The 16,633-nt window shown below is 66.4% G+C and overlaps 2 protein-coding genes across 6 annotated transcripts in view; both read right to left on the reverse strand.

Moving 5' to 3' along the window:
* The window catches only part of RALGDS (ral guanine nucleotide dissociation stimulator), a 38,912-nt gene extending 32,739 nt beyond the window's left edge, over positions 1-6,173 (reverse strand). The window contains exon 1 of the mRNA XM_045846250.1: positions 5,874-6,173. Coding sequence (XP_045702206.1) covers positions 5,874-5,891 — 18 coding nt within the window. The 5' untranslated portion in view covers positions 5,892-6,173. The remainder of the gene's footprint in view (positions 1-5,873) is intronic.
* Positions 6,174-7,265: 1,092 nt separating this feature from the next.
* On the reverse strand, positions 7,266-16,352 carry GBGT1 (globoside alpha-1,3-N-acetylgalactosaminyltransferase 1 (FORS blood group)). Of its 5 annotated transcripts, XM_045846488.1 has the most exons (8): positions 16,141-16,352; positions 15,713-15,959; positions 14,949-15,115; positions 14,370-14,435; positions 10,375-10,425; positions 10,260-10,295; positions 9,521-9,655; positions 7,266-8,603 (listed from the first exon to the last, which is right to left on the reverse strand). In XM_045846488.1, the coding sequence occupies exons 3-8, from the start codon at positions 15,017-15,019 to the stop codon at positions 7,919-7,921; spliced, it is 1,044 nt and encodes a 347-aa protein (XP_045702444.1). In that variant the 5' UTR covers positions 15,020-15,115; positions 15,713-15,959; positions 16,141-16,352; the 3' UTR covers positions 7,266-7,918. The 5 variants fall into 5 exon arrangements, with proteins under 5 accessions (XP_045702444.1, XP_045702445.1, XP_045702449.1 ...); XM_045846489.1 differs by lacking the exon at positions 15,713-15,959; XM_045846493.1 differs by lacking the exon at positions 10,375-10,425.
* Between the last annotated feature and the right edge of the window lie 281 nt (positions 16,353-16,633).

Here is a 16,633-nt window from a genome sequence, read left to right on the forward strand (position 1 = left end):
GTGGCCAGGCTGGAGCCTGCTGGGGGGTGGGAGGGCGGTGTCAGTGGGGAGGTTCCTGGACTCGGGGGCGCTGCTGACTGAGGGCACTTTCCTCCCAACTGACCAGCTCGCTCCGTACTCAGGCGGCCCCCCTGGAGTCTCGGGTGGGGTCCGGGAGGAGGCCTGAGCCGCTCCGGAGGGAACCGATTCTGGGCCCCGGCCCGCCCGGAAGGAGGGGGGCACCTGGGTGGCCCTCAAGCCCCAGGGCGGGTTCTGTCCTCTCAGGAGGGAAAGATGGGGTCGGGGGGGGGGCGCAGCCTCACTCTGCCCCTGCCGCTCGGGGAGCAGAGGGGGTGGGCCAGCACTCCCGGTTTTTTAGTGTCTCATTCCCTCCGACCGCTGACCTCCACCTCCTGACCCCCCTCCTGGGCCACCACGGGGGTGGGGGGTAGAGTGGCCTCTTTCCCTTCCAGGGCCAAGCCCCTGGACTCACCCCTCCACCCACACGCTGGGCAGGACCACCAGCAAGAACGCAGGCAGGGGCCTGGCCTGGGCTCCCCACTCCCGCTCACCGGCTTTGCCTGCAGCTCCGGGCCCTCGAGGTCTGCTCTGCCTCACCCGCCCCTCCTCCCACGTAGAGTCTGAATGGGGTCGGCAGGGCAGAGTCCTGGGTGTGGGGGGATGGAGTCCCGCACTGGATCAGCTGGTACACCCGCCCGCAGACCGGAAACAGGAGTCCCGCACAGGGACGGGCGCCTTGCTGGCCTCCCTGCGGCTGGGCGGTGGGCACACCCCCTCCCCATGTGACAGAGGCAGCCAGGGAGGCTCAAGGTCACCAGAGAGAGCATGGTCAAGGTCAGATCACGATCCTGGCTCCCTGAGTGTGCCCTGAAACCCCTCGGGGGGGGGTCATCAACCGTTCCACCCCCCACCAACCACCTTCTGGCCTCCAAGCCTCACCTTTATCAGCTCCAAAGTCCATCCCCGCCCTCCATTCCTGTGGTCAGGGGCTCGGCCACCTCCTCCCTCCGGGCTGGACACAGCCCCCACCAGTGCCCTCTGCACGGCCGCACGCGCGGTCAGCACCCACAGGCTAAGGCAGCCGCCTAAGGGAGCCGTCGGGGCCCATTTCCTTCCATGTCCACAGCAGCCCAGACAGAGGCGGCCACTTTCCTCACAGCGGGAGGGGGGGGGCGGCGAGGCTCGGAGGGTCCCGTGCCTGCCCTAGGACGCCTAGGACGCCCAGTCACAAGCGCTGAGCTGGGTGGGACACAGATTCAGGTGTCCATCCCCAAAGCCAGTGGTGGCCTTACACTGAGGCTGCCTGTCCCTCCGCCTGCGGCCCAGAACCACAGTTCAGGGGGCTCTGCCCACCCCCCCACCAAGCCACACCCTGCCCTGCCCCCCTGCGCCGAGGCCCAGGTCGCTGGAGGCTGCAGGGTGCAGAGGGTGCAAAGCACCGCCCCCCTGCCCCGCCCCCTCATGCTTGCGTCCACCCGCCCACTGCGCTCCCTGACATCTGCCCCAGCTCGGCCACCTGTCACTCAGGTATCCAGGAAATAGCCTCCGTTGCTAGGGGACTGGTGATGAGGAGTGGGGAGCTGGCTGGGGTTTCCCTCAGGAAGGGTGGGGGCGTAGAGGGGGTGCTGGGGGTGGGGATCGGCCATGAGGAGTAGCCCAGGTCCACACACACAGGCCATGGGAAAGCCCCAACCCCAACCCTTTTTGCAGGCAAGTCTTTTGGGGTCCTGTAGTTGCCAAGCAACGGCTCTGGGTTGCCATGGAAACTCTCCCTTCTGGGGCATGTCATTTTTAGGGGGACGCCCTCTCCCTGGCTTGGCTGCCCCGGGAGGAGGCTCTGAGCTTCAGAAGCTCGTGCCCTGACCCCCGCAGGGACCCGCCGGGCCGTGACCCCGAGAGAAGACTCCTTGAAGTTCAAAAGCCCAGAACCCGAGAAAATTCGGAGCCGGGAGCCGACTGAAGGCCTTCATTAGCGGGGCGACCAAGGGGGCTCATTAGTCCTGTCTACGCCTCCACTCCCGCTGCTAACCACCGCCTTGGGCCTGCCCGGCCCCGGCCTCCGGGCGCTCGCGCACTGTAATCGGGAAGGATTCCGTCCCAGCACCTGTGCCGGCCCCGCCCCCCAGGCTTGTCTGCACCAGGGGCGTGCCCCCACCGGCCCTGCCACCCCCCAGCAGTGGGTGGGAGTCCCTTCGCCTTCCGGTGCCGGCTTCCCCACCGGTGAGGACAGCTGTGGCACTGACCTCATGGACATGGTGAGGCAGGGTGGCCCACGGGCAGGTGCAGGGAGGGCGCTGAGGACCGGTGGTCACCGCCAGGTGCCTCCACAGCCCAGGAGAGGGGTGTGGGAGGGGCCTGGCAGGCCCCACGGCGGGCGCGCCTCTAACGGCAGAGTGGCCCCTGAATCCAGGTCCCCAGGTCTCCAGCCCAGTACCGTCGGCCTGGCTCCACTGCTGGCCCCGCACCCCTGCCCTGCAGTCTCGTCCTCTCGCACAGGGGCCCTCGACCAATAGCTGTCGCTCAAACCCACGACCCGCTGCCGAGAGCCCGCGGCATGGGAACTGTGGGGTCAGGAGCCCCCACCCCGGGCCTGTGCGCCCTCTCCGGGGGCCCACCCTCTGGCAGGGAGGCGGTGGCCCTCCCTGCTTTGTGTGGGGGGAGGTGTCCACGCTGCCTTCCGTGTGCCCCAGACTGGGCCGCGCCCTGCCCTGCGGTCACGGGAGAGCTGTCCTCTGGAAACCGCAGGTGAAACCGTAGCTGCAGGGCCCCTGGAACCTCGGGGACCGGCCGGCTCGGCTGGCAGGTGAGGGAGGAAGAGAACTCCCGACAGCGGTGTCCCTGCCCCGTCCACCACGTTGCCACCCAGGCAGTACCCTGGGGCCCCGCCTCGTGTGACTTCCTCCGCAGCGTGTCACCTCTGAGATGACTGTGCTGCTGGTCTGTTTACAATTGAATGTTGTCTCTTGGAAACCGGAGGTGAGACCTTTGTCTAGGCAGCTGCCACTCAAAGCAGCGCTGAGCGGCCCTGAGGTCACAGCGCCACCTGCTGGCGCTGCGCCAGGGCCTGCCAGCCGGGGGAGCCAGCTGTCCCTGAGCACACACACCCCAGGCTCCACTGACACCACTTGCACCCACAATCCCCAGCTGCAGGCAAGTCCCAGAGACCGCCTCGGACCCCAGCTGCTCCCTGCACCTGCGGGCAGCGGGGTACCTGGCCTTCAGGGAAAAGGACTCACTCCAGGCACCCTGCTGTGTGGCCACACGGGATGAGGGTGGGCCCTAATCAGAACCAATGGCTGCTGTCCTCACACGAGGAGGGGAGACTGGACACAGAAGCACAGAGGTGGCCACGGGCGGACGGGAGCAGAGATCGGAGTGATGGAGCGAAGAGACAAGCCGGCCACCCCCAGGAAGGTGCTGGAGGTGGCAGGAAGTGTCCCCTCCCAGAGGTTTCAGGGAGCACGGTGCTGCGGACCCCTCGATTTTGGACCTCTGCCCTCCAGAACCGAGAGAAAAGAAACTCCCGTTGCTCTGGGCCACTCAGTTTGTGGCCCTTCATTGAAGTAGCCCCAGGAAGCCCAGATAGCCCGCACCAGCCCTGCCCGGCCTGGCCTGGCCTGGCCCGGCCCCACTGCCTGGCCCAGTGTGGTCCAGCCTAGCGCCCAGAACCTGCCACCGGCTCAGGTGGAGGCCCAGGGCAGCGAGGGCGCAATCCAGATGAGTCTCCACAGACACCGGCCCCAATCGCCCTCCTCCGCACGGCACCTCCCGGAACCGACCCTGACCACGGGACACCTTCTCCTGGAATGTTTCTCTCTGAGGTGCCTGCCCCGAGGAATCCTGCCGATAACCGGACTGGTCTTGGAGAGAGAAACCCGCCCGCCCCCCCCCCCCCCCGGCAGCACCTCGGGTGGGAACAGGGCTCCAGCCCCCTGGGAGACCTGGCGTGAGAGGAGTCCCGGTCACAGAGTCTGTGAGATGCTCAGCCTTTGGTCATGTAAGGGCAAGTTAGGACAATGCTGTCACTCCCTCGGCACGGACAACCAGCAAGACGAGACAGGCACGGAGGACCTGGTACTGGGAGCTGCCCTCCCAGCTCCCTCCCTCCGGGATCCCCGCTCTCTCCCGCCACCCCGCTCCGGCTTCCTCCCTGACTTCCTCCCTGAAGATTCACTCCCACCTCCAAGTCTCCACCACCCCCCCCGCCCCCCCGCCCACACGTTGTTCCCCGGACTTGCGCAGGGCTGGCTCTTCTGGTCCTCTGGTCCCAGCATAAATGTCACCTTGGGGGCCTTTCGGCCCCACCCAGGGTCCCGAAAGCACCTGCCCCCTTTCCCCACAGCAATGCTCATCTCTCCTGGGCTGTGAGCTCCCGGAGGGCAGGGACCCCGTGGGTCCTGGGAACACGGCCGCCCCAGGCCCAGCCCCCCTCCTGCTCAGGGCGAGTGTGTGTGTGGGGGGGCACAGGAACGGAAAGAATAATGGCAGGGTCTTGGCGCCCCTCCCGCCTCTGAGCAGCTCACACTGTGGATGGGGAGACTAATAATAAAAGGTGCACGTGGGGTCCGAGGCAGCCGGATGCTCGGAATGACCCCTGGGTGTCCCTTCCTGGCTCCCGCAGCTCCTGTGAGCACAGTGGGCGCAGCCCGCCCCCTGGTGGTCAGTCCCGGCAATGCAGTCCAGGCACGGAAACCAGAAACAAAACACACACCTTTGTTTAAATGTAGTCAAGGCAGCTGCCCTCCGCGGCGCGGGAGGGCACAGGAACAGGACCTGCAGGCTCCGGGGTGACACCTGGGGCCCCAGAATCCCTTCTTTCCCTGCACTGTCCTGGAGTCCACTTCCTTCACGAGGCCTCCTCACCCCGCTGGGGCAATAACTCCGAACCCGCCTCCACACGAGGACCCCAAGTCCAACAAGGATGGCCTTGTCCTTGGTCCCCAGAGGAGTCGTCCATTGCTCTGCCCTGTCCCACACCACCCAGCTCCCAGGACCCCCACCTCCCAGGCCGCTCAGAAGGACCTCATTTTCCAAGGACCCAGAGCACAGTGGGGTCATGGATGGAGGGCCAGGGACACCAGACTCTTCCAGGAGCCTGTGGGACCCTTGGTGTCACAAGCTTTATGCACCCGAATGTACAGAGGAGTGGGCTGCGGCTTTCTCTCCTGCAGCCGCCTGCACCCTGGGGGGGGGGTCTCCTAATTCAGGGCCCGCAGCGGAGGACGCGGGGCTCCGAGTCCTCTCCCGGCTACCCTGGGGATGGCCCCAGCCCAGACGGACCCCTGGGCACCTTGGGACTTTCTGGCCATCAGTCTGGCATCTCTCCCCTCCGCGTTAAGGACCCCTGGCACGTTGCTAGGAGACTAGATGCTCCTGCCCGGTGGCTGGGCTGCCTCCAGCCTCTCTCTGCTTCTCCCTGTCACCTCCGCAGTGTGCACGGGTCCTCGGAACCCACTCCACGGCCCCCGCCTGGGAAGTCAATGTGTGTGCGTGTGCCCGTGCCCGTGTGGGGATGCCCAGAGGAAACAGCCCCACCAGGGAGGGGTGGACCGGGGTTTCCCCAGGATCTTAGGGGGCTCTCATTCCCAAAGGAAAACCCCACGGGAGACGTGAGGCTGGCCTAAAAGGCTGAAACCCTTCCCGCTTCCCTGGATTCTGCCCACCTCGTGGGCCCCGGGCCAGTCCCTGCCTCTCTCCTGGCCTCAGTTTCCCAGTTGTACCAGAAGGGGTTGAACGCGGAACTGCGTAAGCGCGCGCCGAGCGTGAAGGCAGCGCCGCGCTCCCTCCCCGCCGGATGGGGTGTGGCGGGGGACATGCTGGCCTCCTCCACCCGTGACGCGGGGGAGGGCGGCGAGGCCGGGCGTGGCACTTACCTGGCAATCTACCATCATCCTCAGCCCCGGCAGCGCATCGCCGGCCCCTGGATGGGGCCCGGGACTCGCAGAGGCCGCTCGCCTCGGCCTGCGCGCCGCACAGGGGGGCGCCCGGCTGCGAGGCTCATGGCGCGGCCTCCCGTCCCCGCCGGGCCCGGGGCTCCGCGGCCCCCGCCGCCAGCGCCGCTCCCATTGTCTGCGCCGCGCCGCCGGCCGCTCGGGCCCCGCTGTTCGTTCCGCCCGGGCTCCCGGGCAGCGGCCGGCGGGTGGGCGGGGTCAGCCGCGGCCCCGCCCCAGCCCGCCGCAGGTGTGAGGGGCGGGCCCCACCGCTCGAGCTCGGGGGCGCGCACCAGTTTCCCTCCTTTGGGCGGACGCCGCCGGGGCACCTGGGCCTGGCATCCACCGCCGGGCGCGCGCACGGGCCCGCGGACAGCGCGTGCACGGAAGCTCCGCCTTGCCGCTCGCGCGCAGCGCCCCAAGGACTCGGCGCTCGGCAGGTCCCACGCATCTTCCGCCCTTACCGCCTGCTGCGCGCCTCCTACTCCCCCTAAGACCTCGGGCCACCCGAAACCCAGCCGGGGGCTGGGCCGTGTGGGCGGGGAACCCTGGAGACACGGGAGCCATCGCACACCCACCCCCACCCTCTCAGCCCTCATCCCCCCATGACCCCTTCAGAGGCAGCTCGGTGGCTGGCTGGGGTCACGGGGACCTGGAAGTAGTAATAGACACTGACAGGAAGGAATGTGAGGTCGCCCCTTCCACCTCTCCTCTGTACTCCCCCACCCCATTGTTCCAGGGAGGAGCTGGGGCACTCGGTCCGTGGAGGAGGGAGCCCCACCACTGGAGGGGCTGGTGTTGGGGGTAGTTCCTGTTATAGACCCCCCTCCCCCAGCGGCACTCAGTGCTTTCACCCCACTTTATGGATGAGCAGTGGCCCCAGGGCTCAGGATCACTCAGCTCTGAGTGGTCAGGTCCAGCTGTGAACCAGGGACTCAGAATCATGGCCCTCCGCCAGCCCTGGGGCCTGCGCTGGCCCTCCAAGTCCCGGCCTAGGGCTCCCTGGCCCGGACAGGCATCAGGAAGGAGGCCCTGACGCAGTGGCCCTGCGTCAGCCGTGCAGGGGCGAAGACCCCCCGCCTCACCCCCAGCCTGGCTCCGGTCCCAGTGGCGTCTTCCAGACCCAGAGCCTTCTCAGCCCCAGCCCACGCCCACAGGGGCGGCAGCAGACCCCGGTCCAATCCCGGGGCCCAGCCCTTAGACATCAGTTTGAGCCCAGGCTTTCTGGAGAACTCCCCTCCCTGCCCCCCCTCCTATGAGTGGATGCATTCAACACCCAGGCTGCCAGCGTCACCTGCGGCCAATGGCACAGACACTCGGGGGTACAGGTGGAGATACCCTGGCTAGGGCCTAGCAGGTGCCACCTTTATTAAAGCAGCCCCGACCTTCTGACAAAGGAGAGGGCTAGTGCCAGGGAGGGTGGTCGCCGCTGGGTGGGGCTGCGCTGGAAACCACAGAGAGCCCAGACCCAGTCAGGTTCTCAACCTCCTGCGTGAGGAACTGGCTCCACGTGGCCGAAGGGCATCACAGTACTGGGAGCCCTGGACACCCCTCACACCAGCGGTGACAAGCGCAACCCCAAGGGCAGTGGGCGGGAAAGGGGGCGGGGGTGGCGATGCAGGCACAGCGGAGGGCAGGACGCAGGGCCGCCCTGAGGACACGAAGGCACAAGGAGGACGTGGAGGCGAGTCTATGGGGTGCCTGTCCCCCCACCCTCTCGTGACCCCGCCCTGTCCCACCTCTCGGCCCACATTCGAGCTCTCTGCTCTCCTCCTGTGGGCACAGCCCTCCCACAGTTCCCAGAGGCCCTCCCACTTATGCTTCCGGTGGGATTCTCCTGAGAGAGAGGCAGGCAGGACCAGGCAGGACCAGGCGGGTCTCAGCTAAGGCTTGAGCCGTGAGGCACTCCGCCGGGGCCTCTGGGTGCCCGTGAGGGGCGAGCCGGCTGCACGGCTTGGGACCCTGTCCGTGGCAGCCTGGCTCTGGGGTCAGCTCCGCAGCCAGTGGGAGTTCTTGTCCAGACTAGAAAAGCGGATCAGCTTCAGGCTGGGTGGCTGGGACTTCCTGTCGTCCCAGAGGTACTCGGGGGACAGCACTTTGGAGGGCTTGTGCGAGATGAAGCGACGGTTCAGGTGGCTCTCCTCCTGCCAGGCCGCCATGATGCCGTTGGCCTTGTCCGCCAAGATGGCCATGTGGCAGCCCCTAGTGAAATCGTACACCCTGTCCACCCGTCCCCCAAAGACCGCCCTGCCATAATAGAAGTCCCCCTCGCCGTCTGCCACAAAGGCAGTGGAGACATGCCTGCGCTCATAAGGGAACTGCTGGCGGGGCGAGGCGTAGTAGCCCGGGTGAATGGCGGCTACCAGGTCTCCCAAGGTCTCGGGGCCCCAGTGGTTCCGGAACACCATATCCACGTTGACGCAGAAGAGGTAGTCCACCTCCCCGTGCACCCTCTGGGCGATGTGCTGGCTGATGGTCTCCATCCGCCGCATGGAGACCTCCTCCCAGCGGGGGTACTTCCGGATGGGGATGATGCCGAGGGTGCGGCCGGGGCCCAGCGGGACCCTCGGAACGGCCTCGGGGTCATCGGTGAAGACGTAGTAGCGCACCTGGTAGCCCTGCATGAAGAACCGCTCGGCCGACTCCAGGAAGTGCGGGACAAAGCGGGTGTACCTGGTGGTGAGAATCCGTCATCCGTGGTGGCCCCAGCAGGGTCCCCCCCTGGGCCGGCACCCTACAGGGCCCGGGGCCGCCTGCCGTCAGCCAGGCTGGGGCTGCCCTGCAGCTCCCACTGGGAGGAGTCACGCAGCTGTGACCCTTGGGGTCCTCGTCTGTCAAACACCCACAGTCACTGCACCTGCCTCTCAAACGTCGGAGGAGCGAGTCTGAGCGGGGTGCCGCTCCTCATGCTCCCCCACGGACCTCACTCTGCCTGAGCTAAGTGCCAGGCAGGGCCTAGGGGTTCCACCGTGACCCCCTTTTACAGGCAGAGACGCCTTGGCTCGGGGTCGGAGGGGGACCAGGACGCAGGTCAGCGGCTGCGTCCAGGAACGGCGGGAGGTGCGGGGCCCAGGGCAGGCGGCAACTGCTGGGCCCTGCCCTCCGGCCCACAGCTGGCGGGACCACACCTGGCCCCAGGTGGGCCCTCCCCGTCCGGCCAGTGCGTCAGGCCTGAGGGCCCCAGCACGGTCCCTCTGTCAGGGGTCCTGGACGGGCACACAGGGAAGCTGCCGGGGGGGTGGCCCCCAGGAAAGGCCAGCTGGGGGCCGGGAGGACAGGGGAAAGAGGGGAAACCCAGACGACCAGCAGCAGAGGGGGGCCTGAGGGCGGGGCCAGCCCAGCTGCGGTCTTGGGACCCGCGGGTGGCCCGACCTGACCACGGACCCTCTATTTACGTGAGGTGGTCCGAGGGCTTTCCACCCCGCCATGCCTGCGTGGGCGGTTCCGGGGAAGCAGAGAGGGATGAGGGGGCCAGAACCCGAGCCCCTTCCTCCAGGAAGCCCTCCTTCCCTTCCCCACCTGGGCCCAGGTCCTGCCTCTCCCCAGACCGGGAGCCCCCGTGGCTGCGACAGGCCCAGCCCGCCACTCACTTCCCCACGGCGAACACGGTGAGCCCGACCGTCAGGTTCAGTGGCCGGTAGATGTTCTGCAGAAGCTCCGGGTCGAAGGTCCCCTCGGAGACGATGGGTGCCAGCCAGGGCGTGAGCGTCAGCAGGTCTGTGGGCCTGGCAGCAGGGGGCGCTGGGGGGGGGCTGAGACCCTCCCTTGGGCTCGCCCTAGCCCTGCCTCCCACGCTGTGTGACCCCGGGAGACTTCGTCCCTGTCTCTGGGCCTCAGCATGCTCGAGTGGGGGGGAAGTGGGGATGGGAAGATCTACTTCCCAGGGGGGCGGGAGGTGAAGGCACATCAGGTGTGGGGTTATCAATATTGTCACTAAAAAGCCCTGGCCGGTGTGGCTCCGTCGGCTGGGCATCGTCCTCAGACCGAAAGGTCAGGGGTTGGACTGCTACTCGAGGCCCAGGGTGTGGTCCCGGGACAAGGGACAACTGATGGCTCACATTGATGTTTCTCACTCTCTTTCTCCCTCCCTTCCCCTCTCTCTAGAATCCGTAAAAGGAAAACAATTTTAAATGCACTGTCACTGACGAGGGATCGAGCACGTGCCACGCAGCGGGCACTCTGCTGTGCAGCTCCTACCTGGCCCTCCCACCTCCCGCGGGTGGGCGGCCCGGCCCCAGTCCTCCACAACAGAACGCCAAGGCCGCCGGGCACCTCCGCCACCCACCCCAGGTCCCTCCGCGCTGCCCCGGGGCCCTCCGCAGCGCCTACCTCTGCTCCAGCAGCTTGGGCTGCGGGTACTGCGACCTGCAACGGAGAAGGGCCGGGGGTGAGGGGGGCGGCAGGCACCCCGGGGCTCCAAAGCGGGACCAGACAGGGCGCTTACCCGGCCACGGGCTGGAAGGGCCTCTCGCCCCTGTACTGCAGCTTCATGTTGCTGGTGGGCAGAGGCGAGAAAATGCCGTTACTGCCGGTAGGTGGCAGAGTGAAGCTGAGGTTCACTCAGCACCGCCCCCCACCCCGGAGCAGGCGACCTGGGGCTCCGTGGACCCTCCCCACGGCTCTGCGTGTTCTGCAGGGCCTGGGTCCCACCAGAGCGTCCATCCAGGGCCACCGACCGAGTGGCAGGGTGCTTGTCGCCAGGGCCGGTGCCCTGTCGGCTCCGGCATGCCGCAGGAGCCCAGCGCCGGGAGGAAAGTGGGGAGGAGCTGCGAAGAACGGCGCATGCGCAGCCCTGCCGGCTCCCGGCCTGGGGCCGTGGGAGAGTGGCCTGACCCCAGCCCGCAGGGACAGCCGGCGGTCCCACCCAGTTCCACGAGCACCGGCCCAGTAGCCACGGAGGCCTCCTGCAGACGTGAGGAGGGCCCACGCCAGCTGGCCGTGGGTAGAGATCACCCCGACGAGGGCCAGGCCCCCCGACACCGCCCCCTGAAAGGCCCCGAGAACAGAGCTTACTTAAGCCTCCCGGAGGAAGGAGTCCTGTAGGGTCAGCTCCGGCCCAAGAGGTCCAGCCTACTCGCCCTGATGGCCTGGCCGGTGTTCAGCCTGGCCTGGCCACACCCGAGGTCAAGTAAGCCAACCTCTGTCTGTCTGTCTGTCTAAGCACCTACCCCCACCTCCCTTTTCCCACCCAACCCCCACCCCCCCATGCCGCTGGGGCAGATTCACTTTGCTCAGGGAACCTGGCCGGTCTGCAGCAAGGGTGCCCGTCCTCGGCCATGCATGGACCCCGGGATGCACCCAGCAGCGGCCGGTGTGGTCAGCCCACACTCGCGTGGAGGCCACCCTGGGCCGCACGTCAGAAGGGGGTCCCCAAGGAAGGAGGTGGCAGGTTGCACCGAGTCCCTGGTTCTGCTACCACCTCCCCGGGGACCTGGGCCAGATTTCTGACTCCTCGGGGGGTTTAGTTCCTTCACCCTTAAAAATATGAGACAATAAACCCTTCTGCAAAGAGCTGCTCCCCAGGCGGTAGAGGCGAGGCCCAGAGAAGGGACAGGGCCACCCCCCGCCGCCCCGGGCAGCCAGCCCCGGGAGAGGCCTGGGTGAGGCTGGGACCCCCTGGGGGCATGCTGCCTGCCATTCCTCCGGGAATTCTCAGTATGTCGCCCGTGACGACGCAGGTTTAGTCTCCTTGCCTTCCCACCTGTTGTAGTTTAGGCCCTTTTACGGGCGTGGTGGAAGTGTGTAACGGAGATCGCCGCTGGAACCCTTCTTGGCTGTCCAGTTCCGCGGGGCTCAGTGTGCTCACAGGCTGTGCACCGGCCCCCCCCAGCCGCCCCCAGAGCTTTCCCGCCTTCCCCACGGAAACCCGCCCGGCTACACGCCCCCTCCCTCCCCCGCCCCCAGGTCACTACTCCCCCTCCGTCTCCGGGAATCTCCGGTAAGAGGAATCCACAGCATTTGCCCTCCTGGGACCAGTCTCTACTCTGGAATCGACAGCTTGAAAAAGCCAGTCGGTCACGCTGGCCCTCGGCCCAGCTGCACACAGACAGACACATTCAGGTCCCCGCTCGGAAAGTGACGGGGCTCTGCCCCGGGTCCGAAGGGAGGGCGCTGGCCCCTCGCGGCCAGCCTCAGAGTCAGAGGTAACACACGGAGCCAGACAAGCCCCGCCAGAAAGCGGGGGGACTTCACCTTCCCTGGCCCCCGAAGGTCTGACAGCTACGAGTCCTGAAGAAACCCAGAGGAAGAAGAAAAGACAGGGTCGTCGAAAGCAGGCAAAACCCAACCCACTTCAATCTGTGAAAAAGGAACTCGGTAGAACCCAAAAACAGACAAACTGCAGAGTACAAAGAATGTAGCAAACGTGCTCGGCGGAGGGCGGTGGCGCACCCCGGCACACAGGCCACAGGCAGCGGTGGCAGACAGAGCAGGGCCTGAGCAGAGGGGGCGGGCCTGAGCAGAGGGGGCGGGCCTGGGGGCGGGGTATAGGGGCGGGTCTGGGGGCGGGGACAGAGGCCCCGGGGAGGAAGCAAAGACGTGTAATCTCGACCGAGGAGGTAGCGTTTCCCGTCCCCCCCAGCAGCACGGTGGTGGGGCGGCCTTCGTTCTCCTCGTTCAGTTTGTTTTCTGGTTTCACCCGGTCCTTCCAGCAGGGCCCCGGGGAGCAGCGTGTGTGGGGTGGGGTGTGTCCTGGTCCTTTGGAAAGCAACCTGACCGGCTGGTTCGAGGACCTCTCCTGCCCTGACAGGTGGGGCTCGGCCGCCCGGAGGGCTGCCCTGCGCACCGGAAGGTCGCAGGCTCGATTTCCAGCCGGGGCGCGTGGCCGGGCTGTGGGTTCGGGGCCTGGTTGGGGTGCCCATAAGAGGTGACCGACTGGTGTTTCTCTGTAACACCGACGTTTCTCTTCCTTTCTGTCTCCCTGCCGCTCACTCTGAAATCAGTGAGCCTGTCTCCCGGGGAGGATTTAAAAAAAAACAAACAGAAAGAACTTCTCCATGTCCTCCAGCCCAGGAAGGGAACACAGCAAACGAAGGGACCTTTAAGACGGAGACAGCTTTGGGCCCCAAGCCACTCACTGCGAGCTGATGTGGGACACCGGGGAGCTGGAAACCCCCGAGATCCCTGAGGTTCTTGTGGGAAAGGGGGAGGGATTTCCTGGCTGGTGTAGCTCAGCGGATTGAGCATGGGCTGTGAACCAAAGTGTTGCAGGTTCGATTCCCAGCCAGAGCACATGCCTGGGTTGCAGGCCACGGCCCCCAGCAACCACACGTTGATGTTTCTCTCTCTCTTTCTCCCTCCTTTCCCTCTCTAAAAATAAATAAATAAATCTTTAAAAAAAAGGGGGGGGAGGGATTCAAGAACTATGACCCAACTCCTGGGTGGAATAAGATGAGAGTGACGGTGAAGAGAATGAACGCAGGCCGAAAAATAAAGTCACTTCTGGAAAACGCGATTAAAAACACAGAAACATTAAGATCACAACCATTTCTGCCCTGGCTGGTGTGGCTCAGTGGATTGACTGCCGACCTGCAAACCAAAGGTTCGGCGGTTCGATTCCCAGTCAGGGCACATGCCTGGGTTGTGGACTGGGTCCTCGGTTGGGGGTGGGCAGGAGGCAATGTTTCTCTCCCTCTCTTTCTCCCTCCTCCCCAAAATAAATACATAAAATCTTTAAAAAACATCACAACTACTTCCCACAGCAAGCAGCCTTTCCGGCTTTAGAAGCAGGGGTGGCCGAGTTTGGTCATTTAGAAAGCACAGCAGCCCACTGGCTGACGGCAAACTCCGGAACTGGAGTAACATTCAGACCCGGGGGACCCAGGACGGTTTCTTTTTCTCTTTTCCTCTCTCCAGCTTCCTGGTTTGCTATATTCTGCGTTTTTATGATAACAAACCAGGCCGTGTTCATTCGAAGTCTATGACCCAACTCTGGACTTTCCTGGGGGCCACCGTAAAACACAAGATGGGGGCCCGATGGCCCCGAGACTGTCCCAACCCTTTGCTTCACTCTCAACCGTCAAAGTCAGGTGCAAGGCTTGGTCACAAGTTCATGGGTCCCTTGGATGCACGTGGAGCATGGAGCTGAGCAAAACAGTCAAGTCCACACGCACTGTTTCCTGAGCGCCTACCACACGTCAGTGCCCCCCCCCCGCCCCCCCCCCCCCGTGGGCTCCTCAGGCACCACCGCACTCCGTGCGTTACCCCTGCAGCCCGGAGGGGCGCCTCCACCGTCCCACCTCACAGGTGCAGCAGGTAAGGCTCAGGGTCCCCAAAGACTGAAGCAGGGCAGCCCCAAATCACCCAACGCCCGTCGCACTGGTCATGAGCTGGGGACCCAGGAACCTGCAGACGGGCGACCTTAAAAAGTCTCCCATCTGCCCCTCTCCCTGCAGCCGGCAGGGCCCCCCCCCCGCCCCGTTCTCCCGGCCCCACACTCACAAGATCGCTGGGCAGGGGAGATAATAGGGGACGTAGGAGAACGGCAGCCAGTGCTCCGCGTACACCCTGGGAGGGAGAAACACCTGCTGGTCCGACGGCCCCAGAGGCTGAAACTCGGGGCAGTGCGGGACTCTGCCCACTTGGGACACATCAGCGGGGGGTCAAGGCCCCAGGGGCACATCTGCGGTCCCCAGTCACCCCTGAGGTCTGGCTGAGCGCGGAGGACAAAGTCTCCTGGTCTTCCAGCATGTGGTCATTAACCGCCCCGTGAAGTCATTCATTCCTGGGGCGGGAATGTTCGTGACTCCACGCCCCGCACACAAGAGGGGCTGGTGGTGTGCGGGGGGGGGGGGCAGCCCAGGGAACTGCGCAGAAGGCACACACGGGGTGGACTGGGGAGCACGACCAGGAGCCCCTCGTGGACGCGCCAGGAGGGTGGTGGGGGCAGAGGGAAGGGCGTGTGTGAAGGCTAGGCCGGGAGGGGTGGCAGGTGTGCCCGGAGAGGGGTCAGGTTTGGGGGTTGGGATGCCAAGAGAGAAGTTTCAGGTGGGCCCGGAGGGCTCCAGGGCGCATGCTCACCACAGAACGCAGAGGGCCGCGCCCGCCAGCAGGCAGAACCCCAGGCCCAGGGCCAGCGTGCGGCAGCGCATGGCGGGGTGCAGCTCCTGAGTCCCCGCACCTGCTGAGGGCGGGCCTGCCTTGGGGAATCAGTCTCCTCTCGGAGCCCGTATCGGCGAGGGGAACACCTGCAGAGAAATGCTCCTTACCCAGAGGACAGTGGCCCCATCCTCGCTGCCCTGCCCTGCCCTGCCCTGCCCTCCCCTGGGCGGCCCCGGCGGGGGAATGTGGCCCCCAGGCCCCGCTCTTGCAGCTCGGGGGCCAGCTCTCCCAGCTCCGCGCTCAGCGGAAGCCCGCGGCGGTGTCGGGGCACAAGCACTCGGGGCCCCCAGCCTAGGCCCTCAGGTCTCCCTCCTAACTCCTCCCACCGCGGTGAGCAGAGGGCCCGGGTCCCGCGGCGCTGCCCGGGGCCGGGCGTTTGGGCGGGACCTGAGGAAGCGTTCCCGGGAGCCAGCGTGAGGACAACCGGAACTCGAGCCTGGAGCCTGCACAGCCGAGCCGGGCCGGGGCCGGGGCCGGGGCCGGGGCCGGGGCCGGGCTCCCCAGCGCGGGGCGTGGGGAGTGAGAGTGAGAGTGAGCCCGGCTCTTCCAGGGGACCTCGGGACGCGCTCCATCCCTCCCTAACTCGGCAACGTGGGACAGGTCCCCTTCCCGCCTCCGCCACGGCCTCAGGGATCTCCCCGGATAAAGACGCTGGGGGGGCGGGGAGAAGGGACAGTACGCACCGCCCCCGAGGATGACGTTCGGGAAGGGCGGTACGGCGCTAGGCTCGGTCCGGGTCCCCGCGAGCACCGAGCACCGGACGGGCAGGGCTCCTCCCGAGGTCGGAGGAAGGTCCCGGAGCTGGAGTGTCGGTGGCCTCTGGCCAGCCCGCTCCCTCTCTCGCCCTCCGCGGGCTCGGTTTCCCCGCACGGGCCCCGACGTGCGGCAGTCTTCCAGTTCGGCTCCGCTAGGCCGTGGCTCCCGAGGGGCCTAAGACACAGAGCCGGCCTGAACCCTGTCCGCTCCAGCCCCGGGTCCGCAGCGAGGAGCCCGCGGAGGAGGCGCGCACCTCGACTTCCGACCCTCAGTACGGGCTCAGGGCTCCCGGCGCCACGCGGGAACAGCGTGGGGCGGAGGGAGCGCAACAGGACGTTGCGGGGTGCAGACTCACCTTCCGCGGCCAGACCCGCTTCAGGAAGGGCGGAAGGACGCACCTCGACCCGGTGACCAGCGACTCGGCTCGCCAGGGTCCCCGCGAGATCCCGTGGCGGCGCCGTGCTCAAGGAAGAGCGCGGATTGAGCCTGACCCGAGACCTCCTGCGGGGAGAGGGGCCGGGTGGGTGCGCCCGTAGGCAAGGTCGCCCCTCCCTTGGATGCAGCCCCGCGCCCCGCCCGCCGACCAAGGCTCCTCCCACTTGCCCCGCCCACCGACCGCAGACCGGGTCCCCTGGTTCCCAGCGGGTGCTGGAGTGCCCTGGGCTCTGCCCGCCACTGGCCATCTGTTACGTGCCCTGGGACAAAGCAGGCCCAGCTTCGGAGAGAGAAGCACGGGCCTGGGAACTCGGGGCCAGAGAAAGAATTTGGGGGAAAAACTTGAATGTCTCTAGCAAACATTGAAGCAATCACAATGAGGGAAAACCAACTGGTCATCGCACTGACTCTTG

This window comes from Phyllostomus hastatus, unplaced genomic scaffold (genome assembly GCF_019186645.2).
Source record: "Phyllostomus hastatus isolate PE091 unplaced genomic scaffold, TTU_PhHast_1.1 phas_contig_495, whole genome shotgun sequence".
Taxonomy (NCBI): Eukaryota; Metazoa; Chordata; class Mammalia; order Chiroptera; family Phyllostomidae; genus Phyllostomus; species Phyllostomus hastatus.